Here is a 25,055-nt window from a genome sequence, read left to right on the forward strand (position 1 = left end):
CGCGGCGGACGGGCCCTATGCAAGCAAATGCCTAGCTTTTATTAGGGGGCATTTTCTATTCTGATTAAAAAATACCTCCCATGGCTTGTCCCTGGCTTCTTTGATTTAGAGGATTCTACCTTCATTTCTGTGGGAGCACGCTGGGGGGAGAGGTGCGGTGCAGGTGAGAGGAGAGTAGGGATGCACGGACCAGAGCAGGTTGAAGGCGCGTTAACCGCAGGACCCGGACTAGGCGGATGGCGGGATGCGGGGACGGGAGGTGGACAGCGGGGCGGTGCCGGCGTTTGTGCCGGCAGGGGAGGGTGCGGGGAGCTGAGTCCTGAGAGGTGGTGGCGGCCTGGTCCGGGCGGTGCCGCGCCGAGGACCCACGCGGCGGACATTGGGGAAGTGCGTGGACCCCGGGAGGTGGGCGGTAAGTCGTTCCACGGCATCCCCTTCCCCCCACCTCCCCACCCCGCCCCGGGAAGGCCGGTTTCCGCTCGACCGCCGCCGCGGAGGGGCAGGAAGCCGCGCGTTCGTCTGCGGGAACCCCCTCCCCGGCTCCGCCCCGCTCCGCTCCGCCTCCGGCCTCCGGCTCGGGCTCCGCGGGGCGGGGGGCGCGGGGCGGGGCGCGGGGCGCGGGCCGAGCTGCGGCCGCTCTGGACATGTCGGGCCCGCGCGCCGGCTTCTATCGGCAGGAGCTGAACAAGACGGTGTGGGAGGTGCCGCAGCGGCTGCAAGGGCTGCGCCCGGTGGGCTCGGGCGCCTACGGCTCCGTCTGGTAGGGGCGGGACGGGGCAAGGGCGGGGGGATTGAGCGCGCGCCCCCTCCCCGCCCGTGCGGGGTTCCCGGCGTGGGGAGGGGCTCGCCCTGCCTCCGCCCCCGGGCCTTACGCAGATCCGAGGAATGAATGGGGGGTGGGGGCGTGAGGGAAACTTTCCTACCCGAGCCTCTCCCCGGCGGGAGAGGGGTCGTCCTCCCGCCCCTCCAACCCGGAGCGTCCCCCTCCGGGCCTGAATCCTGCGGCGTCACAGCTGGCGAAAGGGCGGGCAGGTCCCCCGGGGCCCTTGATGTCTGAGCATGCATCGGGGGTGCCCCCGGTCAAGGGCCAGGCAGCCCTGGGCTCCGGCAGGTACCCCCACCCCAGGGTGGGTAGCTCTGTTTGAAAAGGAAGAGCCCAGATTGGGGGCTGGGGGGCAAGACCCCTCACCTAAGAACGACCTCAAGCTCCCCCGTGGGTCCAGTCCACTGCCCCATTTTCCAAGGGATCTCAGGCTCCGAATGGGGCTTAGGCCCGATCAGAGACGCCTACCATCCCCCCCAGGGGGCGTCTACACCCCACCCCATTTTTGCCCCAACCAAGAGAGCTCACACGCAGCCTGCAGTTAGGCCCTGGAGCCCAGACAGGAGGGAGGGTGGGGCCGGGGGAGGCCTCTGGACCTGGTGGGGTGGAGGCCGGAGGGGGCTTTGGGTGGCAAGGGGCTTGCTTGCGGACAGTCCAGGCTGCAGTTGCAGTGTTGACAGTGAGCCTGACTGTGGGTGTGGACGTTGAGAGGTGTCCCCCCAGAACCCAGAACCTGTGAAATGCGGGGTGACTGCGGGGGTCATGGGTGTGGGGAGGCAGGGCCCCTGGGGGCAGGGTGTTGCTCCAGGATCCTGCAGAAGGTTGGGAGTGGGACTTCTCAGACCCCCTTACGAGGCCCAGCACTGGAGCCTGGAGCAGACGTTTGGGGTCCCCTGGGCCTCAGATCTCACTCTGCCACTGGCCAGCCATCAGGAACCTCAGGCCATTCCAGCCATTCCAGCCACAGGCCTCTATCTTCATGTCAAAGACCACAAGGGCAGGAAGAGGGTGTGGGCCAATGTGTGAGTGGTCCCTGGGGGATCTGACAGGGCCCTTGCTGGAAGTGCCTTCTGGGAACTCGTAGGAACAGTCAGGCTCCCCAGGGGAGGTCTCTCTCCACCACTTAGCTCTGCAGGGCCCCCATGCCGGTGATGGGCTCCCTCCCTCCTCTGATGTCTGAGGAAGCTGGTGACCCGGTGCCAATTCCCACAGTCCTTTGTTGACTGTGCAGACACAAAAGGATCTGCTGCGTGCGCACACACACACACACACACACACACACACACACGAGCGTGCACACGCACCCCGTGAAGAGCCACTCCCCTACTTCCCACCCCAGCAGTGACTTGGATGGGGGAGGGACTTTCCTCCACCACTGCCTGGGCCCATGCGCACCCCAGGTCCTGCAGGAGCTGCTCCCTGGGCCGCGTGGGCATGGGAGGTGGGCTGAGGCTCCACTCACTCTGGAGGGAGGCTGGATCCTGGAGATGAAGTGGGAGGGAAGGGGGGGGCAGCAGCCAGAGGGAACACTGGGCGAAGGCATCCCTTCCCGAGGGGCAGTGGGGCCACTGGACGACCAGGCCACTTGTGTTCGAGGATGATGCCCGTGAGTGTGGCATCTCCTGTGAAGAGTAGCTGGGTGTGGGGCTTGAGGGTCTAGACCTCAGGGGAGTGGGGTTGCACGAGGGGAAATATTCTGTGGGTCCAGGCACCACCCTCTGCTAGGTATTTCCTGCTGTCCAGTTTCTCACTGTGAAAGATAACGATGCAATAAACCCCTTTGGTCAGGTTTTTCTCCGTATTTTGGATATTTGGGGGCTTTGGAGGTGACTCTGGAACCCCCTCAGGGGGCCCCCCAGACCCCCTGGCCTATGGGGGAGCTGGGGGTGCTGCCTGCTGTCTGCCACTGGCTGTTTCCCTGGCCTGTTATTTCCACCCTGAGCTGGGGGCAAGAGTCACTGGGGCCAGGAGACAGGAGAAATCCAGGTCCTGCCCTGGGCTCCCAGGTGGGCTGGGAAGGCTGGGGGTCAGAGGGTGGGGTGGAGGGTGAACTGACTCTGGAGGAAGGTGCAGGACTCCAGGAGGGAGGGGAGAGGCTTGGAGGGAGTGTTCAGACTGCCTCCTGGTGCCGGAGGCCTTCTGGCCTGTGGGGACCTCGCGACCGAGGCTGGGCCTCACAGACCGCCTTGCAGCTCAGCCTACGACACGCGGCTGCGCCAGAGGGTGGCGGTGAAGAAGCTGTCGCGCCCCTTCCAGTCGCTCATCCATGCGCGGAGGACGTACCGCGAGCTGCGGCTGCTCAAGCACCTGAAGCACGAGAACGTGAGCTGGGGGCGGCCGGGCCGGGGGAGGGGGGCGCCCGCGGGCCGCCGAGCCCTGACTGCCCTCTGCACCCAGGTCATCGGGCTGCTGGACGTGTTCACGCCGGCCACCTCCCTCGAGGACTTCAGCGAAGTGTGAGCGGCCGTGGCGGGGAGGGCGCGGGGTTGGGGTGGGGACTCTGTGCTCATCCCTGCCGCCGCTACCCAGGTACCTGGTGACCACGCTGATGGGCGCCGACCTGAACAACATCGTCAAGTGCCAGGCGCTGAGCGACGAGCACGTTCAGTTCCTCGTGTACCAGCTGCTGCGCGGGCTGAAGGTGGGCGCGGAAGCGGGGGGCGGGCGGGGGCGCAGGGGGCAGAACCTGACGCCCCCGCCGTCTCCCCCTCGCAGTACATCCACTCGGCGGGGATCATCCACCGGGTAGGTGCCGCGCGCGACGGGGGGCGTGGGGCTCCTGCGGCGGCGGCGGCGGCTTTGCCGGCGCTCACGCCGCGCCCGCCCTGCAGGACCTGAAGCCCAGCAACTTGGCTGTGAACGAGGACTGCGAGCTGCGGGTGAGCCGCTGGGGGAGGGGCTGGCGGGTCGACCGGCCGGGAGGCAGAGACCCGGAGGCGCTGACACGCCTGGCGGTGCCTCTAGATCCTGGACTTTGGGCTCGCGCGCCAGGCGGACGAGGAGATGACTGGCTACGTGGCCACGCGCTGGTACCGGGCCCCTGAGATCATGCTGAACTGGATGCACTACAACCAGACAGGTGACGTCAGCCCGTATGGGGCAGCCCCTTGGGGCCGGTGGGCCTGGGGAGGGGGTGGGGCTGGGACCCAGAGGCCAAGGACCTTGGGGGACAGGCCAGGTGGGGGACCTGCGTTCACAAACAGACCTTCAGAAAGGCAGAGCACGGTGGGTCCTGGGCTGACGCTTCCCCCTGCCCAGGGTTGTGTCTAGAGAGGAGGGGCTGCTGGCTTTGGGCCTGAGCGTGAGTGCGGGGCCGCTGAGCTGGTGCAGTGCAGCCAGCCCCCAGCTCTCTGAGGAGGGACTTGGGGTGGGCAGACTGATGGAGACGCCTCCTCCCACAGTGGACATCTGGTCTGTGGGCTGCATCATGGCCGAGCTGCTCCAGGGAAAGGCCCTTTTCCCAGGAAATGACTGTATCCTTGGCGCAGGTTAGGGGTGAGCCAGGGTCTCCTGCTGTGGGGCGGGGGTCGAGGGGGGTGGGCTCTGGCCCTTTCTGGCCAGTCTTGCCCCCTCTGCCCCACACCGTGCCACCTTGGGCTCACTGCTGTCCCCAGTGGCAGGAGAGCATGTTCTGGGCAGTGACCCAAGGTCTGGGGTTTGGGGTCCCGGGGGGAGTCCGTGCTTGGCCGTTGGGCACTTCCTGAGCCAGGCAGACATCGACCAGCTGAAGCGCATCATGGAGGTGGTGGGCACACCCAGCCCTGAGGTTCTGGCAAAGATATCGTCGGAACACGTGAGTCATCGGCCACCAGCCCCCTCTGCTGACCAGCCACTCCCCCGCCCGCACTCTGGAGGAAGGGGCGCTGTGGGGATAGATGGGGCACCACGGGGGGAGCATGGGTCACAGTGGAATAGACCCCAGGGCAGGCGCCGACCCCTTCAGGGGGAAACAGGTGAACCGGGGAGACATTCCAGGCGTGAGGGACACTGCGGGTAAAACCTCGGCACCTGCAATGTCCTGGCCGTGGACAGTGGAGAGGCACCAGGCCCGGGACCTGCAGGCACGCAGGCCCAGGCAAGGTGCTGTAGCCACCAGACCCAAAGCGGGGAGGCCTCTGGTCCGCGTATGCCCTCGCCCAGGCCTGCTGGAGAGACTGAGTGTGGGGGCTTCTCCCGGCAGGCCCCTGCCTGGCTCAGGCAGGCGTCGAGCCGCCCCTCAGGCCCTTCCCCTGTGCTCCTAGGCCCGGACCTACATCCAGTCCCTGCCCCACATGCCCCAGAAGGACCTCAGGAGCATCTTCCGTGGAGCCAACCCCCTGGGTGAGGATGGGCCCTGGGTCCGGGCTGGGCTCCACGTCTAGCCCTGGCTGTGGAGATGACCAGCCCTGCACCCCGCCCCTCTGCAGCTGTGGACCTCCTGGGACGGATGCTGGTGCTGGACAGTGACCAGAGGGTCAGTGCAGCCGAGGCCCTGGCCCATGCCTACTTCAGCCAGTACCACGACCCCGAGGATGAGCCCGAGGCCGAGCCCTACGACGAAAGCGTTGAGGCCAAGGAGCGCACGGTGGAGGAGTGGAAGGGTGGGCCTGAGGGCTGCGTCCCCCAGAGGCTGAGCGCTGCCTGTTTTCTGCAGGAAGTGCTCCAGTTTCTCTTGAGAGTGGTCTGAGCGAGGCCACGACACGGCCCCCCAGCCCCACTCTAGGGGGTCAGGTAGAGCTGGGGTTGGGTGTGTCCAGCAGAGGCTTGGGGGCAGCACGGGGCAGGCCCAGGAAGGGGCCCATGGGCCGAGGCTGCTCTCGGAGGGTGGTGGGCCTGGGCTGCTGAAGGCCTGAGCTCACCCTTCCTCCTCCCCTCGCAGAGCTCACCTACCAGGAAGTCCTCAGCTTCAAGCCCCCAGAGCCACCGCAGCCGCCTGGCAGCCTGGACGTTAAGCAGTGAGGGGAATGCGGCTCGCCAGCCGCACTCGGACCCGAGGAGGGGCCTGAGCCCGCCTGCCCTCCCGCCTCGGCCCGCCAGACTCCCACGAGGGGCACCTTCCAACACCACTGCGGCCAGCAGCGCCCACCCCTGGCTTGGGACCCTTGTCTACACGCCGCGCGTTGTGGGAAGCCTGCACGTGTGTGAGCCACGGGTGTAGGAGTCTGGATAGAGCATGCTGGACTTCCTTGGTCCTCCTACCCCCTCCCAGCAACCTGGGTCTCCTTTGGTACCTCGCTATGGGGGACCTGGGTGCCATAAGAGCTCCCCCCTGGGGGGGGTGTCTGTTTCCAGATCTCCTGGGTCGCAGAGGGCTGTCTGTGGGGGGCAGTGCCTTGGGGCCGGAGCCTCCTGGAGACAAAGGAAGGGGTCTCGATGGTCAGAGCTGCTCAGCCTGGAAGTGGGGGGCTACCCTGGAAAGTGCTGAGACTCAAAGGATCTTCCATGGCTGTGGCAGAGTGGGGACAGCTGCCTGGAGCCGTGTGTTCACCTACGCTGTGTGGCACATATGTGCTCCTGGAATTCACATGTCTGAGTAGATGCAGACGTGTGTGAACCTGAGGGCACCTGAGGGCCAGTGGCCGTGGCCAGCAGGAGGCCCAAGTTGGGGTGGCTCTACTGTTGCCTCCCCTCCCCTCAGTTCCTGGTGTGGGTGGGGAGGGGGCATTGCTGAGATCCTGCTGGGCAGCATGCAAGGGGCTCGGGCGGCCGTGGGCAGCCATGTGAGCAACAGCCCCCGCTCCTTGGGTGTGAGGGCTGCAGCAGGGTTCTGAGGCATGAGGGCACTGTGCCAGCTGGGGGGCTGGCAGGCGCGGGGGCCTCCAGCCTCGAGGACACACATGCCGATGTGGACCCGGATCCTGGACCTTGGTCCAGAGCTGATGAAGAAACCTATGCCCACTCTACCTCTGCCCACCCTCTGGCCCTGCAGCCGGGCGCTGGGGCACTCAAGTCTGTGGGTCAGCCCTTGTCCTCTTCCCGCCTTCCGGAGTGGAGTTGACCTAGCGACCTCTGGGACAGGGCCCTGCTCCAGGCGTGTGGGAGGTGTGGGTCCTCCGTCAAGGGGCGTCTGTCAGGTGGTGACCTCTCACCTCGCAGGACCAGGGAGGTCTGAATGCTAAGTGCCTGCCCCAGGGTTTCGCAATAAAGTTCCCCTCTCACCCGGCTCGTGTCTCCAGCTCTAGGTTCTGCTCCCGCGCTGCCCCCACTGCCTGGAGAGGGCGGCCATATTCCGCTGGTCCCTGGTCAGAGCAGCCACCTTCACCCTCCCTGCTCCCTGAGGGCCAATGGGGTCTGAGGTGGACAGGGCATGATGGCCACCAGCAGTCAACCCGCTGCCCTCAGAGTTTCATTGGGCGGGATCTGGCCCAGACCCAGACCTGCCCCTTCACTCAGTGGTCAGCGAGGACGCAGGTCGGGGGTGCTGAGGTCTCTGGAGGCAAAGGCCTGCCCTTCCCCAGGGTCAGGGAGGCAGCTTTCCTTTCCCTCCTGGTTAAGGGGAAAGAGGGCTGCTTCGCCTCGGGACACACACTGAGCTGCAGCCCCTGCCGCTCACTGCAGCTCAGGCTGGGAAAGCAGGGCGTCCCCAGGATGGGGACCTGCTATGCCTTTGCCCTAGGCCCTGGGGGTGGGGGTGGGGATCATCTGGGAGCTGGGCCTGCAGAGGCCTGGTCAGTGTGGGTGCTGGCCCTCAGGTCTTGGAGAACCCCTGGAGACCTGGCTGGGCCAAGTCCTGTGGGGGGGTGGTGGCGGATGGGAGCACAACTGGGACATGACGCATCTGGGAGTCTGGCCTGATGCACGACCTTTCTGGACCTCTGGACCCCATCACAGGGAGTAAGGGGGCCAGCTGGGGGCTTCCTGGAGGAGGCAGGTGGAGTGCCACAGGCGGCCCAGGGCATGAAGGGCATGGGGATGGGTGGTTGTGGCTCCAGTGACAGCAGGCTGCCCCCACTGACAAGCCTGCAATTCCTGAGCACCCCGATCAGATCACCGCGCACCCCAGCTGTAAAGCTGCTCTGGCCAGGCCGGAGCTGCTGAGCTGCTGATTCATGGCGCAAGGCACAGAGGGCGGGGCAGGGGGCCCTGGGGATCTTATTACCCCACTCTCAGGTCTGGGTCACAGGGCTGGGGGCTCTGTCGTCCAGCAGCATCTGGTCCAGGATGGGGCCAGACCCCTGAAATGATGTCCCCACCTAAGGGTAAGGGGGCACCCACCGAGCGAGCCCCAGTAGGGACCCCCTTCAGCCCTGGGGTCAGGCACATCTCCCTGGAGAGACTGGAGAGGTTCGAGCTGGGCTTTGAAGAGCAAGCCTGAGGGCCTCAGCTGAGCAGGGGTGGGACAGGCAGAGGGACGTGCAAATCTCTGGAGCAGTCTCCACCCAGACGTGCAGTGAGGAAGAGCCTTCAGAGCACAGGGGCCCAGGGGGACCTACAAGACCCACCCTCTCTGCTTACGGCTTGGTAGGCAGCCTGAGTTTGGGAGACAGAATCAACTTCTTCACTGGGAAAGGGGGATGGAAGCAAGATAGGGGCCGGGGAACCCCGTACTGGGGGGTGGATGGGTCAGCCCCACGGTGAAGGTCGTCCTGCGGGGTGGGGAGTTGGAAGTGGGCGGGACTGGTGGTCAGTGATTTGCGGTTGGGGGTAGCAGTCGACGAGCTCAGGCTGCCAGGATGGGCTAGCGCCCTGGGGGCGCGGTCGTGAGGAGGAGGCGCGAGCCCCACGAGGCCCCGCTGACTCAGCCTCCACTCGGGTCCGCGTAGTTCATCCCGAGTGCGGAGTGCGGAGGAGGGCCGGGGTCTCGGGCGCCGCGTCTGGGTCTACGATGGGACAGAGCTGCCAAGCGGCGCCCTCCTTCCCCCAGCCTCCGGCTTCCCAGGCGGCGACGGCCGCCTCATGTTTCCGGAGGAGCAGAAGGGCGGAAGGGGCGTCACGTGCGCGCGGCCCGGGGGCCGGTTGGTCCGCCCGCAGGGGAGGGGCCTCGCGCTACCCGGGCGGAGGCTGGGCGCGGGCCGGGGTCGGCGGCTCCGGAGAGCCCGGACGCGAAAGCCAGCAGCGGGGTGCCCCGGCGACGGCGCGGAGCCGGCTCTGCCCGCGCGGCGGTGGCCCGGGGTGCGCGCCAGGGCGTCTCACGGATCCCGGGTCCCCGGCCCTCGAGGCGAAGCGCCCGCGGGGTCCGCGGCGGGGGCGGTGCCCGGCCAGCCATGAGCTCTGCGCCGCCCGCCCGCAAGGGCTTTTACCGCCAGGAGGTGACCAAGACGGCCTGGGAGGTGCGCGCCGTGTACCAGGACCTGCAGCCCGTAGGCTCGGGCGCCTATGGCGCCGTGTGGTGAGCACAGGCCGGGAGGGGTGGCCGGGGGCTTGGTGGCCCGGGCCTCCAGCTAAGCGGTGCGCCCCGCAGCTCGGCGGTGGACAGTCGCACGGGCGCCAAGGTGGCCATAAAGAAGCTGTACCGGCCCTTCCAGTCCGAGCTGTTCGCCAAGCGCGCCTACCGCGAGCTGCGCCTGCTCAAGCACATGCGCCATGAGAACGTGAGTCGCGCAGTCCCCAGCTCCGGGCACCGCGTCCATCATCTCGCCTCTGCTCATCTCCCTTCTCCCCCAAACCGTGCCCCGAAGACCCGGTCCCTCCTACCCAGCCCCTGGGCTGCTCCCCTAGGTGGTGGGGCGGGCGGAGGCGAGGGGTCAGGCAGTGTCCCCGGGGGCGGGGGGCTGGTCACAGTGGTGAGGGCCGAGCCCCGCTTCGTCCTAAGAGAGCTGCTTCCCCGGGGTCTAGTCCGCTCCGCCTGGGCCAGTCCCGGGAAGGACTTAGCTCTTTGGCTTCTTGCTGGAGCCCCATCTGGCTCCTCGGCCCAGGGTCTGGTCAGGGGACAGCCACTTGCCCAGGCCGAGGGGATCCTCCAGGTCTCACTCCAAACCCTGCCTCCAGCCAGGAGCCCCGAGGTGAGAGAGAACTTCAGGTGGGAGGAGCGGTTTTCCTGGAAGGGGCACTTAGCCTCTCCCGGGCACCCCCCTGCCGCCCCACCCGGCCCCCCTCCTGCAGCTGCTCTCCTGACCCCACTCCACCTCCTGAGCCGCAGCAGCCCCTCAGCAGCCGGGTGCCGCCGCCTCCCTCCAGCGCTGCATTTCGTAAACCCCTCTTCCCGGAGGAAGTAGGCTCTGAGAGGCTGAGGTCCCAGTCCTGCCCCTTCTGTGCCCACTTCAGGCCTCCTCCCCCTCCCCCACCCCGTGCTGCAGAGGCCCAGAAGTCTCCACCAACCTGGTGGACCCCCATTTAACTTCCAGGATTCTTGCTAAAACCTCCCGATGCCCGGACCTCACCTGCCTCCAGGCCCCTCTCTGGATGTCCCACTGTTCTCTCCTCCCGCCACCCATGTCTCTGGCCGTGGTGGCTGTCCCTGCACCTCACTCCAGTTTGTCCCCGTATAGCAGCCAGGGGACACATTCAGCATCACACCTATTTAAACTGTTCTGCCGAAGCTCCTGGGATCAAAGCAAGCCTTCACCAGGTGCTGCGGGCGTGCTTGGGTTTTCTTTGGCTTCTCTTTGGCTGCGTGGTGGCCTGGTCCTCGGCCACCTGGCCTCTCTCCCCGTATTCCTCAAGCGCTCCGAGCGTTCTGCGTCCTGCCCGGCCACCATTCGCGTGGCCTCTGCCAGGTGTCCCCTGTCAGCACATCCACCTGTGCCTCCAGCCACTCTGATGTGCAGGCCTCCTGGGGTCCCTGGAGGCCCTGTCACCAGAAGCCCCAGGTGCCAGTTGTCACACTCCCCGTCTGCTGTCCAGCAGCCCCGACCAGAGGGCTGCGGGGCCGGCTGTGGCTGCCGGTGTGCTCACAGGGCTGCCTGCCTGGGCCTCTCTGGCGGAGGCACGGCCCCTGGAAAGGCCTGCTAGATACTGGCTGTCCCCATGCTGTTCCTGGGTCTTTAGTGGGGATAGGAAGAGGGGGAGGAAGGGCCAAGGGGCTGGAGCTCCTTGGATGGCTGGGAGCTGACCCAGACTTGGGGCTGCCCCTCCCCCAAAGGATGCCGGCTGTCACCATCCAAAAATAGCCCTTGTTTATGGGCATGTGTGCCAGGGCAGGGTTGAGCTGCCAGTGGGCAGAGCTGGGCCCTGTGGGCAGTGGGGGGAGACCAGGACAGCTGCAGGGGCCCTTCCTGCCCAGAGCAGGGTGTGCCCTCAGCTGTATCTGTGTCCCCAGCCCACCTGGTGCTCTGGCCTCCTCCCCAGGTAATTGGGCTGCTGGATGTGTTCACACCCAATGAGACCCTGGATGATTTCACGGACTTGTGAGTGCCGGCCAGGGGCTGGCCGGGCAGAGCAGGTGGTGTTGGGTGGCTCTTGGGTGCCCACTTCAGCTTCGGGGTCGGCAGGTGGGCCGCCTGCGGCAGGCCTTGCCTTGCAGCCTGGATGGGCATCAGGTGCACACTGCCCACCCGCTCACCACACCACAGTCCACCCCCTGCCACGTGCCCCAGGGACCCACGGTGCTGGTACCACTGGGTGGATCTGGGCCTCCTCCTCCAGTGCCGGAGGCGTGAGCCTTGTACCTGAGGGTTTGTGAGTGGGTCCTGTGCTCTGGAACCCTGGCGCTAAGAGTGTGGCCTGTAACTGGAGCTGCTGACCTTTGCCGGCGGGTTGGGGGGGACCCAGTGCTGCCCTGTGCCTGCCTGGGTGGCCACCCCTGGCCTCACACTCCGGTTGGCCAAGAGCCAGGGGCCTGGCCCAGGAAGGGGGGGCAGGACAGGCTCCTCGTTGCCTGACCTGGCAGGGGTCAAGGACTCATGCTGGCAGGGTGCTAAGCACTTCTCTCTGTGTCTCCGTCCACCTGCCCAGCCTGCCCCTCTGAGCCAGATGTCCTGCTGTCACACCCCTGCCCACAGGCTCTTCCCTCCTTCCTCACGCCCCCGCCCCTGCCTATGAGCCTTGGTCTCCCAGCCCCTAGGCCACCCTCCAGGAGTCCCCAAAGCGCAGTCCCGACCTGCCTGGCATCGCAGGGCCCGGTGGGTGGTAGGAGGGTAGAGCCCAGTGCAGTGCTGTGGGGGGTGGGGACTGGGTGCTGCAGGGTGACAGGCTCTTCCAGGGCCTGAGCCCAGGCCCACGGGCGTGACCCCTGCTGTCTGGCCCCTCCCTGGCCCCGCAGTTACCTGGTGATGCCGTTCATGGGCACCGACCTGGGGAAGCTCATGAAGCACGAGAAGCTGAGCGAGGACCGAATCCAGTTCCTCGTCTACCAGATGCTCAAGGGGCTGAAGGTGGGGGCTTGGGGTGCCGCCAGAGTGGGTGGGGTCCCCCTAGACGTTCCTGCGAACTGACTGCTGCTGACCCCTCTGTGTCCCCACAGTACATCCATGCTGCTGGCGTCATCCACAGGGTGAGTCTGGCCAAGGTGGGCGCTTCCCCTGGCTGTGGGCGCGCGAGGGGCTCCACCTTTGGGGCTTCCTGTCTCACCTGCGAGGGGGCACCCTGCCTGCCCACAGCCCGGGGGCTGTGCACCTCCACCCTTCCTGGAAGGGCTGCAGGGTGGCCCGGTCTAGCCCGATGCTCCCAAATTCAGTTGCTGCCCTGGCCCTTGCCCTTGCGCCCTGGCGGGCGGGGCTGCACAGCCACCTTTCTTCTGCCCCCAGGACCTGAAGCCCGGCAACCTGGCCGTGAACGAGGACTGTGAGCTCAAGGTGTGTGTTGGGTTGGGGGCTCGGGACCTCCGCCGCACCTGCCCATCTGCCCGCCGGCCCCTTTGCCCTCAGGCCTGGAGGCGGACTGGCCCAGGCCCAGGCGGAGGGACAGACCACAGCCATCCAGGCAGTGGCCGAGCAGCTGATGGGCAGATGGGCCCTGGGGAGGCACTGGGTGGGGTGGCACGGGGGCATACCTGCTTGAGGGGAAGGGCGGGCGGTGTCCCCAGCTCCCCGTGCCCGAGCCAGGGCAGGGCTGAGCAGGCCTTCCCAAAAGTGCTGGCTGGGGCCCGGTGGTTCACAGGGAGCGGAGGTCCAGGGGCAGGAGACCCCCCTGGGGTGCCTGTTGTAAGGGTCGGGGGCAGGCACCGTCGGTTGCGCAGGGTGCACTGGCTGTGGGGAGGAACCCGCAGGGAGGCTTAGGGGTACCTGGCTGCAACCTCGGGCCCCAGAGGCTTGGCAGGAGGCCCCGGTGTGCCCAGTGCCCTTGGGGTCTTCTGGCCCACGGCTGGCCCACCCACTCCCCAGGGACCGCTTTGCCCCACCTTCTGATTCTGGCTGTAGATCCTGGACTTTGGCCTGGCCCGGCAGGCAGATAGCGAGATGACTGGGTACGTGGTGACCCGGTGGTACCGGGCGCCTGAGGTCATCTTGAATTGGATGCACTACACACAGACGGGTGAGGAGCTGCCCGGAGACGCGGCACCAGCTTCCTAGCCCGCCCCTGCCCGAGCTGCTCTGCGGGGAGGCTGCTGAGCTGGGCCGGGGCTGGGCAGGGCGTGGTAGGCTAGATGGCTCCTGGGCCCATGCCCCCCTCCGCCGCCCCCACTCCTGCGTCTGTGTGTGCCCCGCTCCCCAGCCCACAGAGCCCTGATGGAGGGGCTTCTGTCTCAGTGGACATCTGGTCAGTGGGCTGCATCATGGCTGAGATGATCACAGGGGAGACGCTCTTCAAAGGCAGCGACCGTATCCTACACCTGGAGCTGGGTGCGGGGGAGGCCTGCCCTACACCTGTGGGGAGCAGGCCGGGCGCACTGCCCGGGCTGGGGGGGAGCAGGCCAGGCGCACTGCCCGGGCTGGGGGGGAGCAGGCCAGGCGCACTGCCCGGGCTGGGGGTGTAGGTGAGCTCTGCCCTCTGGCCCCGCGCTGTGCTCCTGACCTCGGCCAAGACCTGGACCAGCTGAAGGAGATCATGAAGGTGACGGGGACGCCTCCCGCCGAGTTCGTGCAGAGGCTGCAGAGTGCCGAGGTCACTTGGGAGCCAGGCGTGAGCTGGAGGCCTGGGTCTGGGCCTGGCGGCCGGCGCCTCACCCTTTCTTCCCACACAGGCTCAGAACTACATGAACGGCCTCCCCGAGCTAAAGAAAAAGGATTTTGCCGCCATCCTGACCAACGCAAGCCCTCTGGGTAGGGTGGGGCTGCGGTGGGCACGGGGCAGTGACGTGGGTACCGGGGCCTGGGACCCGCCCCTCAGCCTGGCCTGATCCCCCCTTCCCCCAGCCGTGAACCTCCTGGAGAAGATGCTGGTGCTGGATGCGGAGCGGCGGGTGACGGCGGCCAAGGCGCTGACCCACCCCTACTTCGAGTCGCTCCACGACACGGAGGACGAGCCCAAAGCCCAAAAGTACGATGAATCCTTTGATGACGTGGACCGCACGCTGGAAGAGTGGAAGCGTGAGTGGGGGGCTCTGGGCAGGGCCTGTGGCTGGACCCCACCAGCCCCGTGCAGGTGGCCAGGGCTCAGAGTCCTGGGTCCCCCCACCCTGGGATGCAGGTTAGGTGAGGAACACAGTGGAGGTCAGGGGGCAGCTGGGCTTCCGGGCCAAGGCGACCTGAGCACTTGGCCTCTCCCGGCCCCCAGGCCTGCCAGCGTGCCTCCCCACGTCTAGGCCGGAGACCGGGCTACCCCGGAGACCCCCAGCACCCACTCCCCCAGGCCTCTGCTCGTACCTCTTGAATCTTCTGGCCTCTGTGTCCCTTTCAGGACCCCTCCTACCTGGACAGCTGCACACCCCTCGTCCTGCCAGCAGGATCAGGCCCACTCCAGGCAGTCCATAGCACCTCCCCCTTCCTCACTACCCCTCGCCCGCCCCCTCTAGCCCCACTGAGCACTTGAGACCTCCCTCTACCTGTGCTCTGCATCTCCAGGCTTTGCATTGGCCTGGAAACCGAGGGCCTCTCTCTTCTTCTCTGAGGGCTCCCGACACCTCAGCCTGAGGCTGGGCTCAGGGACGCCTGCCCAGTCCCCGGGCCTCCCTCTGCTGGGGCCCTGACGCCCCATGCTGGAACGGGCCTTGTCTAGCTCCACCCTGGCATGGCAGGCATCTTCTCTCGGTGGCTGCCGGACCCGCCTGGGGGAGCAGGGACGTCTGAGGGCAGCAGTCAGAGCCGACGGAGCTGTGGCACTGGTCGCCACTGTCCTAGACCCCATCCTGGCTGTGCCTCAGACCTGGGGCCGCGGTCCTGGATGTGGGGGGTAGAGGTGGGGCTGGACGGGTTGTGCTTCTCAAACCACATTCTTCAGGGTCATCGGGGAGTCCCAGCAGCGGCTCTGCCCTTATCTGTGCTGTGTTTTGTGCTTGTAAGTTCTCTGTTGCTAGAAAGATAACAAGAAAACCGAAAACCATGGGCCACAGGATCCTCTCTGCGGTCTCCGCCACAAACTGTAGTAAGAGCTTTTGCTTTTTACTACAGACCGTGGTGGACATGTGGTCTGTTTGTGGTTGAGCCCCTGGTCAGGAATGCAAACTCATCACCTCCTGTTTCCCCGGGAAAAGCCAGCTTTACAGCAAGGACCTCTCTATACAAACCTTCCCTGTGTGGATGGGCCCCTGCACCAGGGTTAGATGAGGGCCTGGGAGGCACCTCACGGGGTAGCAATACAACTGTGCCGTGTGCTGGGCAAACCACACAGACCACCTGCTCTAAAAGCACAGTCCTTCCTGAACTGGGCTTGTGGAGTACCAGTGGTCCCCCAAAGGCGCGTTCCTGTGGCCAGGTGAGCGTGGGCACCCTGGGGTAGGTGGAGCGGAACCGTCCTCTTGCAGGCTGGTCAGAGGGGAGGCGGGGCAGCGCCCGCCTTCCTTTGGGATGGCTTGCTCTGGGCCAGGTTCAGGAAACGTGAGCACCAGCGAGGAAGCTGGATGCTGCAGGTAGTTGGTGGGAATTCCACATTCGTTTATTAATTAATTTCTGGCTGCATTGGGTCTTTGTTGTTGGGTCTTAGTTGCTGTGCGCGGGCTTTCTCTAGTTGCGGCGAGCAGGGGCTACTCTTCGTTGCATTGCGAGGGCTTCTGATTGCGGTGGCTTCTCGTTGCAGAGCTTGGGCTCTAGGCGCGTGGGCTTCAGTAGTTGTGGCACGTGGGCTCAGTAGTTGTGGCTTGCGGGCTCTAGAGTGCAGGCTCAATAGTTGTGGCGCATGGGCTTTGTTGCTCCGCAGCATGTGGGATCTTCCCGGACCAGAGGTCAAACCCATGTCCCCTGCAGTGGCAGGCGGATTCTCAACCACTCTGCTACCAGGGAAGTCCCCATACTTGTTTCATAGATGTTCTGGATCCAGAAGCTGCGGTGTGCCCTGGTGGGACCCTGAGCAACTCCACTCAAGTGAACACATTGGTTTACATTCCTCAGATGTCCTCTGTTCACTGAGGCAGGCTGTGGAGCCAAGGGCACCCTAGGGGCCGTGGGTGTGGGTTACAGGAGCCCTGTCAGGGTGGACAGTCCCTGTGGATGGACACAGGTGGACTTGCACATGTGGGACAAAGGAGCCCACCTGGTGCCTGAACCCTAGCGGTGGTCTCTGACCCTGTTAATTTGGGGGACGGGCGGGCCCCCTAGTTCAGTGACTAACAGCCTGTGCTCTGGGCCTCCGCTCTCCACCCCCACCCCAAGTGGAATCTCATGGGACTTAACGCTGGTCCCCGCGAGCACCAGTGAGCTGGGCCCAGTGCTTCGTCTTGGTCACTGGCGTCCATCCTTGGTGTGCACTGTGGAGCTGTCTTAACAGGTGATGGGCCCCTTCTCCCATGACTCTGTCCCTCTCATCCTGCCCCAGGTGTCACATACAGAGAGGTGCTCAGCTTCAAGCCTCCCCGACAGCTGGGGGCCAAGGTCTCCAAGGAGACGGCCCTGTGAATACCCCTGGGCCCTGGGCCTGGAAGGGAGATCCTGTTTGCTACTGGGACCTTGGCTGGGGCTTGCATCCCAGGAGTCCCCTCGTTCCATGGAGCCTCTTCTGGAAGCCTGTTCCCCTGCTCTCAGAGCCCACCTCAGCCTAACCTTGGAGGAGCATCTGGACTTTCTGGACAGGACGCCCACCTGACCTGGGGCTGGGCTCTGACCCCCTGAGCAGTGGTCCCCTCCCCCAGGGTGCAGCAGAAGCCTCAGAACCTGTGGAGTGGGATGGGGTTTGGGGTCAAAGCCTAGCCTCTGACCCTGCCTGCTCTGGACTGTACTGAAAAGGAAGGACGGGAGGGTGCAGAGCACTGACTCAGGGACATGTCTCCTGGGGGCGCTGGTGTGGACGCTTCTGCACCACCCCCCTTAAATGTACATTGGTCACGTGGTATGGCCACACGGCTGGAGGAAATAAAGCCTTTTGTAGTTCCCACTCTGCTTCACTTCCTGATTTCTGGGCTGCATCTCCACCTTTAGGCTTTTGTATGGAGTAAGGGGGCTGGCCTGGGAGCCTCGGCCCCATCTTGAGCCACCGGGCCTGGGCACCTCCTCCCTCCCAGGTCACAAAGCTGGTGCCCACCTACACCCCCGTCCTGTGCCAGTGAGCCCCAAGTCTGGAGCCCCCCACATTAGGACTTGGCCCTGCCCCTCTTGTGGGGTGGCCTTCCTCTAAGCTAAGACCCTGGAGTCAGACCCAGGGCACGGCCTGATGGGGGTGAGGGGGTTAGGGTCCAGCTCGGGTCTCAGTACCAGGTGTTTGGGCTCCCTGCGCTCTCCAAGGCCAGGTTCTTGGGGAGGTGGGGTCACGCTAGACGCCTCGAGGCACCTCAGGTGTCTCTGACACGTCTGTGCCTTAGCAGAAGGGTGGTTTCGGTGCTCTTTTTCCTGCCCCTCCCTCGGCCATGCCCCACCGCCATTGGCGAGCCCGCGGGGCCCTCTGCCGGCCATTCGACGTCTCCGAGGACTGGCAGCTGGGTCAGGGGCCACTGTAGGGCTCCTGCGCCCGCCCTGGCTCCTCCCACCTGTCCCCCGGCAGGCGCGCCCAAAGCGGGGCTAGGCCGTCACCCTCCTCCCGGCCTGGGGCTCAGATGGACGCACCCAGTTGGTCCAGCCGAATACGGCCAGACGAGTTGCCAGAGTAAGGTAACTGCCTTCTCTGCCCAGGGGCCCTCCCGCGCCTCTGACGGAGCCCCGCCCGGGTCCCCGGCTCTCAGCGATCCAGGCGGGGCGGCCTGGCGCAGGCCCCGCCTTCGCGGCCACGTGCCCAGGACGGCCAATCAGCACGCTGTTTTCCAGCCGCCGTGATTGGCTCAGGGGCGGGCACGTCTTCCCAGAGCCCCGCAGGCCGCCGGCTACCCGCACCAGCAGGTAGCCTGGCCAGAAAGGTGGCGATCCACGTGGCGCTGCTTGCCGCGGGCAGCGGGACCCTGTCAAGGCCTCCCTCTGCATCCATCCCACCTTAGGGATCGCCCCCGAACAGCCGGGGCGACCAGAGAACGGGACTGGGGCACGCCCGCCCCAGGACCCCACTTCCTAGACTTCAGGGCCCCTGCTCACGTCCCGCCTCCAAGAGACCCGCCTCCAGGGCTCCGCCTCCAAGACCCGGGACCCAACCCGCGGCGGCCCCGCCTCGAAGATGCCCGCCTTCCCAGACACCCCCACCCCCCCCAGGAACCGCCCCCCCATCCAAGCCCTGCCTCAAAAGTGTCCGCCTGGGCCCCGCCTCCAAGACCAGACTCCGCCCATGTCTCCGTCCCCAAAGACCCGCGGGGTCCCCCCCCGACCCCGGCTCAGTCCCCAGAAATCCCCTCCGTTTGAGGCCGGGGGCTCCCTGTTTCCTCCCCTCTTTGGCCATCTTGGTCTTGGCTGGGCCCGCGCCTCCTCCTTTACTGGCCTCATTCGTTCTCTCATTCATCCCTCGCCCAGACACTCCCTCTGTTGGCCTCCGCCCTGCCTACCCCGACGCTGCGCCGCTCCTGTCCAGGAGTTTCTCTGCCATAACCCAGACCCTCCGACTCGTCCGCTCTTCGGTCAGGGGTCTTCCTGGAGCTTAAATCGGATACTGTCACTCCCTTCTTGAGCCTTGGGGGCAGCGCTGCGCTGCGGCCCAGGCCGGGCTAAGCCACGACTACCGTCCCCGGTCGAGGCTCTCTCCTTGTGGCGTTGCCCCTAAGGACCCTCGGCCTCGCGATCCTTCCCGCGCAGCTCCTCCCTGAGCCCTTGCTGGGGGGCCTCGGTCAGCGCTGGGCGCAATGGGCTACTGACGCGTCTGACCCGTGGCCTGCGGGGTCAGGGTGGGCCTGGGGGAGGCTTGGGGAGGGGGGGCACGGACCCGCGTGGCTCGGCTCATAGCACGCATGTGGGGCCGCCGTGACGGCCCGCAGGAGCCTGGGCACACTGGCCCTCCGTCCTCGCACCAGTCCCCTCCGACTTACGCAGGGGCGCCGAGGCCGGCGACCCCCTCCCGGCTCCGGCGAGAGTAGGAGGTGGAGCCTCAGCTGGAGGGAAGGGCGGCGTGGGCAGAGCCCTGAGGGGCCCAGTCTTCGGCCCGCCCCGCTGCATCGGGGCGGGGTTTGGGGCAGCCGGAGGCGGGTCCATGCCAGGTCCGAGTTGGAGGAAGCCGGAAACCAAGCCCCGCGAGCCACCCTATCGACCCCTGCCCCGCTCTGGCGCCAGCCGGACCTGGGGCCTCCTTCCTGTCCGGGCTCCGCGCCCGCGCCCCCGGCTGTGCTCCAGGCGTTGGGCTGCTCCCTGGGGCTGGCAAGGGGGGCGGGCAGTGCACTCACCTGCCTGTGAGTGGTAGTGTTTGGGTCCTGCCCACCCAGAGTGACCACGGTCAGGCCATGGGGACCGCACTTGTATACCACGAGGACATGACAGCTGCCCGGCTGCTCTGGGACGAGTAAGTGGGACCTGGCAGGGGCAGAGGCGGGGGATGAGGAGAGGCTCTGGACTCTGAGCTCTCTGTCCATTCAGCCCCGAGTGCGAGATCGAGTGCCCGGAGCGCCTGACCACAGCCCTGGAACGCCTGCAGCAGCGTGGCCTGGAGCAAAGGTGTCTGCAGCTGGCAGCCCGGGAGGCCTCGGAGGCGGAACTGGGCCTGGTGCACAGGTCAGAGTTGCGGTGGGCCCCCTGCCCCTGAAGCCGTGGTCCAGGACCTGGGCCTGCCCCAGCCTGCTGGAGCCTGGCAAACAGAGCCTACGCCCCAAGCCTCAGTTTCACCGTTGGATGGGTGGGTGAGGGAGCAGTGAGGGGGGTGGTCCCACTGGGGGTCCAGACCCTGTTTCTCCTCCGCCTGCTCCTCCAGGTGACCCTGCCTTGCCTGCCTAACCCCTTTGCAGCCCGGAGTATGTGGCCCTGGTGCGGGGGACCCAGGCCTTGGGCACCGGGGAGCTCCAGACCCTGTCTGGACAGTACGATGCCGTCTACTTCCACCCGGTGCGTGCCCTGGGGACACACCCACCCACCCACCCAGTCACACATCCGGGTACTCGTGCCTGTTCACACGGGCAATGTTCCCGTGTGCCAGTGCCCTTCTGGCTGCTGCTGCGGGCACCGGGACTGGCCTGGCCAGTTCTGCGCAGTGCTTGGTGCCCTGCAGCCTGGCACAGGGCTTGGTAGAGCCTGTGAGGGGTAGTGGGCAGGGGGCTTACCTGCACCTCTGCCCTGGCAGAGTACCTTCCACTGTGCCCGGCTGGCTGTGGGGGCGGCGCTGCAGCTGGTGGATGCAGTGCTGGCGGGAGCTGTGCGCAACGGGCTCGCCCTGGTGAGGTGAGAGCTGCCCCCTTCCTTGGCCGCCCCGACCTGTGGGTAGCCCTGTGAGGACGCAGGATGACCCTGACACGCCCCACACCCCACTCCCACCCGCAGGCCTCCTGGGCACCATAGCCAGAGGGCTGCCGCCAATGGATTCTGCGTGTTCAACAACGTGGCCATAGCGGCCAGACATGCCCAGCGGCAGCACGGGCTGCACAGGTTTGTGCCGGTCTGGCTGCAGGGTGAGGCCCAGGCCAGCGGGGAAGGGGGTGGAGGGGGCCTTTGAGGGACCCCACCCAGCTCCTTCCCATCCTGGGCCTGGCTCCTGGCCTGGAGGTGGGAGGCCCTGCCCTCAGTGACCCCAGAGCTGTCTGTCCCCAGGATCCTCATCGTTGACTGGGATGTCCACCATGGCCAGGGCATCCAGTATATCTTTGAGGACGACCCCAGGTAAGCTGGGAGTGGGGACAAGACCCTCCCCTGCGACCCTACTTTTCAGGATGAGCACTGCCCGGCCTGGGAAAGTCTGAGGGAGCAGACGTGGCTGTGTGCTCGGTGGGGTGCGGTTAGGCTTCTGCAAGGAGCCCTGGGGCTGAGGGGCCTGTCCTCTGGCCCCGGCTGACTGTCGCAGCGTCCTTTATTTCTCCTGGCACCGCTATGAGCACGGGCGCTTCTGGCCCTATCTCCGAGAGTCAGATGCAGACGCTGTTGGGCAGGGCCCGGGCCTTGGCTTCACTGTCAACCTGCCCTGGAACCAGGTGCCTGCCCCTCACCCCGGGCCCCCCACCCAGAGCCCCTCCCCCAGCCCACATTCCCCCCTCCCCCGAGTGCAAGCCCAGGGCGTCGTGCCCCGATCACCCCCAGAGCCCAGGCCCCAGGGGTGAGGACCCCGCCGTACTCCCTGGCAGGGCCAGCACTGATGCCCCTTGGCCACAGGTCGGGATGGGAAATGCTGACTACGTGGCCGCCTTCCTGCACGTGCTGTTGCCTGTGGCCTTTGAGGTGACCGTGAGGGGGGTGGAAGCGGTCTCAGTGGCAGGGGGGTGGGGGCGATGCGGTGCCCAAAGTGGAACAGAGCCCCTGGGGTGAGGAGGGTCTCTCTGGAGGGGCCTCTCCTCCGCCTCAGCTCCAGCTTCTTTTCTGCCTCTCCCCACTGGGCCCTGCCTGCAGTTCAACCCTGAGCTGGTCCTAGTCTCCGCGGGATTTGACTCAGCCATCGGGGATCCCGAGGTGAGGACCTGGCCGGGCTGGGGAGGGCTTCTGGAGTCCTGGGGCCAGGGCCTCATCACACCTGGTTCTGGTTGCAGGGACAGATGCAGGCCACGCCAGAGTGCTTTGCCCACCTCACGCAGCTGCTGCAGGTGCTGGCTGGTGGCCGGGTCTGCGCTGTGCTGGAGGTGATTGTGGCGAGCTGGGAGGGTGCATGCACCGGAGGCTGAGATGTGGTTGGAGGGGTCCTGCCTCGTGGGGCAGGGCATCCTGCCTGGGCCCCTGACACCCCTGCCCTTCGTGTCTCTGCCCCCTCCTTATCCCAGGGTGGCTACCACCTGGAGTCACTCTCACAGTCCGTGTGCATGATGGTGCAAGCGCTGCTGGGCGACCCTGCCCCGCCCCTGTTGGGGCCCATGGTGCCGCATGGCAGGTGCGGGGGGCAGGACGGAGGAGGGTGGGGAGGGCCAGGGGTGGGAGACCAGGCCTCACCGATACTGCTTCTCCTCGCAGTGCCCTGGAGTCCATCCAGAGTGTCCGGGTAGCCCAGGCCCCTCACTGGATGAGCCTCCAGCAGCAAGGTCAGCGTGGCCTGGGTCGGCAGGTGGGATGGTGCCGCAGGCTCTCGTGCAGTGGCTGTGACACTGAGCCACCCCCTAGGTGTGGCCCCTGTACTGAGTCCCAGCCCCTACTCCCCAGAGGGGAGGCCCTCGTCTCTGCTGCTGACCAGGAGGCCCGAATTCAAGGCAGCGGCAACCCAGGACGTGGCTGCCCTGAGCTCCCTCCTGGACCAGCCGCGCCTCAATCCCACGCCCCCTGTGCGCACGGCTGTTGCCTTGGCTGCGCCAGATGCTGCCCTGGCCCTGCCCTCTGACGTCCTCTGTGAGGAGGGGTCAGCCCCACAGGAGGAGACGCAGGCCTGGGCCAGGTGGGCAGGGTGGGCCTGGGGAGAAGCCCGGGACCATGTCTGCACATGTGTCTGTGTGACTCATCTGTGGTCTGTGTGTCATTCTGTGTCCTCGTGTCCTTCTGGTTTGTCCACCACAGGCCACATGAGGCCCTGGCCCAGGACAGGGCCCTCACTGCACTCGGGAAAGTCCTGTACCTTTTGGACAGGATCCTGGATGGGCAGGTAAGGGCACTGGGGAGGGGCTGGGGGGTGGCCATGGAGTCAGGGGCAGGGCCCAGGACGTGCCTGCGACAGGTGGCCTGTCCAGGGGAGGGCTGGGTGGTACAGAACCATGTGGACATGAGCATTGCCTTGTGCCCAGGACCCTTCCCAAAACAGCCCCCAGGGGCAGGGTTCAGGAACACCCCCTTCAGTTCCCTCAACGAAATGTCCTTTGGCAGAGAAGTGAAGGGAATGATTTATAGTTTTATGCAACTTAGTTTCAGAAATGGAGTAGTTAGACCTCAGAGTGCACAGGTGACAGCCACGGAGACACGGGCCAAAAGAAGGGGCAGATGGGTTTGTTTACCTGGTTTGGGAGTTACCCTCTACACCTGTTATTCACTTCACAGGTGAGCAGTGGCATTGCAGTCACCCCAGCCTGTGCTGCAGCTGCCACCCTGGATGTGGCCATTCGGTGTGGCCTGTCCCATGGAGCCCAGAGGTAAGCCTCACATGGCTGGTCTGAGGCTACGAGGCAGGGCCCATGGGCACCCCCTGCCCTGGCTGGCCATGTGGGAGTGGCTCTGGGCATGGGCTCCAGGCGGGGTGAGTGCAGCTTACCCAGGAGCCAACTCTTCCTCCAGGCTGCTTTGTCTGGCTGTGGGGCAGCTGGATCGGCCCCCAGATCTCACGGATGACGGGTATGACTCTCAGGTCACGGGTATGTCCAGTTCTGCAAGTATGTGGGTGAGCACATCACCCTGGATCCCCAGGGGTGACTGGTGGGCGGGGCGTTCCGCAGCTGGAGTTTGGCAGAGGGCCCCTGGGAGCAATGCCAGGAGGGTCTCCAGCACAGAGGGTCAGCAGTCTTAGCATCCCTGCCCCTGAGCTGTTCTTCTTCTGTCCGGGCTCTCGACGGTGGGCGGCGTCTCACACACAAGCTCATGTATCCATATGCTTGCTCTCCCCTGGAAGGAGGAATCTATGGCTGAACATTGGGGGCAAGGAGGCAGCTGCCCTGTCCATGTTCCACGTCTCTGTGCCACTGCCAGGGGTGAGTGGTGGTGTCACAGGGCAGGGCAGCTGCAGCTCACTGGCATCGGCATGAGGGCCAGACCCCTGGCTTTCACCTGCCCTTCCTGGCGGGACTGTGGGTGTGTCCGCCCACCTGAGATTGGGAGGTGGGGTGGCCTGAGCCAGCTGGAGGGGTGTTCCCTGGATGAGGGGTTGGGCTATGCTGCTGTCCCTCCCACAGACGACTGGAGGGTTTCTGAGCTGTGTCCTGGCCCTGGTGCTGCCCCTGGCCTACAGCTTCCAGCCTGACCTGGTGCTGGTGGCGCTGGGGCCCGCCCATGGCCTGCGGGACCCCCAAGCTGCACTCCTGGCTGCGCTGCTTCGGGGCCCAGCGGGGGGCCGAGTCTTGGCCCTTGTAGATGAGGTGAGCTGGGCGGGGTGGACCTGCTGTGGGGTGGGAGTGAGGAGAAACCAGCAACTCACTGCTTCCACCTCTGCTGCTGACTCAGGAATCCACACCCCAGCTTGCGGTGGTCCTGGCCAGGGTGTTGCATGGAGAGGCAGCCCCCAGCCTGGGTCCCTTCTCCATGGCCTCCCCAGAGGACGTGCAGGCCCTGATGCAGCTGAGAGGGCAGCTGGAGCCACGGTGGAAGATGCTGCAGGTGGCCAGTGAGGCTGGGGGGCCAGGCTCAGGCTGAATGCTTGGGGCCTTGGGCGACAGCTGCCTTAGAGCTCTGTGGGGAGACGGGCTCACGTCCTGGGGAGTGGGGTGCTGCCCTGAACAAGCTCATAGCCGCGTCAAGCAGTTGTGCACCTCTTCCTAGCTCCTCCTTGCGTGCTGTGACCTGGTAGCTTGAAATAGGCCAGTGTGGGAGTATTTACACCCCAGAAAAGACACTACCAACTAGTCCCCCAAGAGCCTGTTGTTAACCATTCACTAGCACACCTCTGCGCCAGGCCTCTGTCCTGAGGGCTAGGCTACGGGGCTGCCCAGGACACTGGCTCAGGGGCTCTGTATCCCCCCGCCCCAGCGCGGACTCCCCCTCCGGCGACCCGTCTCTGCACGGACGGCCCCTCCCTCGCTCCCTCCCCGCCCAATCAGTAAACGTCGGTTAAGCGAAAGTCTGACTCCGTCTCCCTTATTGAGCCCGATTTAGTTAACTCAGTTGATTCCGGCCCGTTTCCCCACCGGTGGGAACGAGGCTCCAGGGCGGAAGGGCCCTTGATAGGCGGCCTCCAGGTTCCGCCCCCTCCGCGCGTGTCGCCCGCCTCCCAGGTGACGCAGTTCCGGTGCGCTTGCTCCGGCTGTCTGGCT

General features: G+C 66.0%; 3 protein-coding genes across 17 annotated transcripts; all 3 read left to right on the forward strand.

The window, feature by feature from the left end:
* The first annotated feature begins 158 nt into the window (after window positions 1-158).
* On the forward strand, window positions 159-6,989 carry MAPK11 (mitogen-activated protein kinase 11). 6 transcript variants are annotated; one of them, XM_030855545.2, is made up of 12 exons: window positions 594-760; window positions 3,016-3,145; window positions 3,221-3,279; window positions 3,353-3,464; window positions 3,539-3,568; window positions 3,655-3,702; window positions 3,788-3,902; window positions 4,225-4,296; window positions 4,537-4,616; window positions 5,065-5,143; window positions 5,230-5,403; window positions 5,682-6,985. In XM_030855545.2, exons 1-12 carry the CDS (start codon window positions 645-647, stop codon window positions 5,759-5,761), a joined length of 1,095 nt encoding a protein of 364 aa, XP_030711405.1. In that variant the 5' UTR covers window positions 594-644; the 3' UTR covers window positions 5,762-6,985. The 6 variants fall into 6 exon arrangements, with proteins under 6 accessions (XP_060161992.1, XP_030711405.1, XP_030711404.1 ...); XM_060306009.1 differs by adding an exon at window positions 159-412 and having other exon boundaries at window positions 678-760; window positions 3,353-3,568; window positions 5,230-6,988; XM_030855544.2 differs by having other exon boundaries at window positions 5,230-6,986.
* A 1,442-nt stretch (window positions 6,990-8,431) lies between these two features.
* On the forward strand, window positions 8,432-17,083 carry MAPK12 (mitogen-activated protein kinase 12). 3 transcript variants are annotated; one of them, XM_030855548.3, is made up of 12 exons: window positions 8,432-9,131; window positions 9,204-9,333; window positions 11,030-11,088; window positions 11,943-12,054; window positions 12,144-12,173; window positions 12,427-12,474; window positions 13,039-13,153; window positions 13,369-13,440; window positions 13,644-13,723; window positions 13,803-13,881; window positions 13,975-14,148; window positions 16,529-17,083. In XM_030855548.3, the coding sequence occupies exons 1-12, from the start codon at window positions 9,007-9,009 to the stop codon at window positions 16,606-16,608; spliced, it is 1,104 nt and encodes a 367-aa protein (XP_030711408.2). In that variant the 5' UTR covers window positions 8,432-9,006; the 3' UTR covers window positions 16,609-17,083. The 3 variants fall into 3 exon arrangements, with proteins under 3 accessions (XP_030711408.2, XP_060161756.1, XP_060161757.1); XM_060305773.2 differs by having other exon boundaries at window positions 8,434-9,072; XM_060305774.2 differs by lacking the exons at window positions 13,039-13,153; window positions 13,369-13,440; window positions 13,644-13,723 and having other exon boundaries at window positions 8,437-9,131.
* Window positions 17,084-18,983: 1,900 nt separating this feature from the next.
* On the forward strand, window positions 18,984-24,963 carry HDAC10 (histone deacetylase 10). Of its 8 annotated transcripts, none has more exons than XR_009565648.1 (19): window positions 18,984-19,552; window positions 19,627-19,761; window positions 19,992-20,088; window positions 20,324-20,421; window positions 20,521-20,625; window positions 20,788-20,856; window positions 21,038-21,164; window positions 21,343-21,408; window positions 21,577-21,636; window positions 21,714-21,803; window positions 21,942-22,048; window positions 22,129-22,196; window positions 22,276-22,543; window positions 22,663-22,747; window positions 23,137-23,228; window positions 23,371-23,473; window positions 23,702-23,780; window positions 23,982-24,164; window positions 24,250-24,387. XR_009565648.1 is itself a non-coding variant. In XM_030855521.2 (19 exons), the coding sequence occupies exons 1-19, from the start codon at window positions 19,494-19,496 to the stop codon at window positions 24,436-24,438; spliced, it is 2,034 nt and encodes a 677-aa protein (XP_030711381.2). In that variant the 5' UTR covers window positions 18,984-19,493; the 3' UTR covers window positions 24,439-24,963. The 8 variants fall into 8 exon arrangements, 6 of the variants coding, with proteins under 6 accessions (XP_030711381.2, XP_060163035.1, XP_060163032.1 ...); XM_030855521.2 differs by having other exon boundaries at window positions 23,371-23,427; window positions 24,250-24,963; XM_060307052.1 differs by having other exon boundaries at window positions 22,315-22,543; window positions 23,371-23,427; window positions 24,250-24,963.
* Window positions 24,964-25,055: the final 92 nt, after the last annotated feature.

The sequence above is a fragment of the Globicephala melas genome, chromosome 10 (assembly GCF_963455315.2).
Source record: "Globicephala melas chromosome 10, mGloMel1.2, whole genome shotgun sequence".
Taxonomy (NCBI): Eukaryota; Metazoa; Chordata; class Mammalia; order Artiodactyla; family Delphinidae; genus Globicephala; species Globicephala melas.

Excerpts from the sequence above, each read along its gene's own strand:
- HDAC10 (XM_030855521.2), top strand. The coding sequence starts at position 19,494 with ATGGGGACCGCACTTGTATACCACGAGGACATGACAGCTGCCCGGCTG. Across the intron at positions 20,089-20,323 it reads ATGCCGTCTACTTCCACCCG|AGTACCTTCCACTGTGCCCG; the intron begins GTGCGTGCCCTG and ends CTGCCCTGGCAG. Across the intron at positions 23,428-23,701 it reads CCAGATCTCACGGATGACGG|GAGGAATCTATGGCTGAACA; the intron begins GTATGACTCTCA and ends CTCCCCTGGAAG.
- MAPK12 (XM_030855548.3), top strand. The coding sequence starts at position 9,007 with ATGAGCTCTGCGCCGCCCGCCCGCAAGGGCTTTTACCGCCAGGAGGTG. Across the intron at positions 9,334-11,029 it reads AGCACATGCGCCATGAGAAC|GTAATTGGGCTGCTGGATGT; the intron begins GTGAGTCGCGCA and ends CCTCCTCCCCAG. Across the intron at positions 11,089-11,942 it reads CTGGATGATTTCACGGACTT|TTACCTGGTGATGCCGTTCA; the intron begins GTGAGTGCCGGC and ends CTGGCCCCGCAG.
- MAPK11 (XM_030855542.2), top strand. The coding sequence starts at position 2,695 with ATGGGGGAGCTGGGGGTGCTGCCTGCTGTCTGCCACTGGCTGTTTCCC. Across the intron at positions 3,280-3,352 it reads CTCGAGGACTTCAGCGAAGT|GTACCTGGTGACCACGCTGA; the intron begins GTGAGCGGCCGT and ends GCCGCTACCCAG. Across the intron at positions 5,144-5,229 it reads CCGTGGAGCCAACCCCCTGG|CTGTGGACCTCCTGGGACGG; the intron begins GTGAGGATGGGC and ends GCCCCTCTGCAG.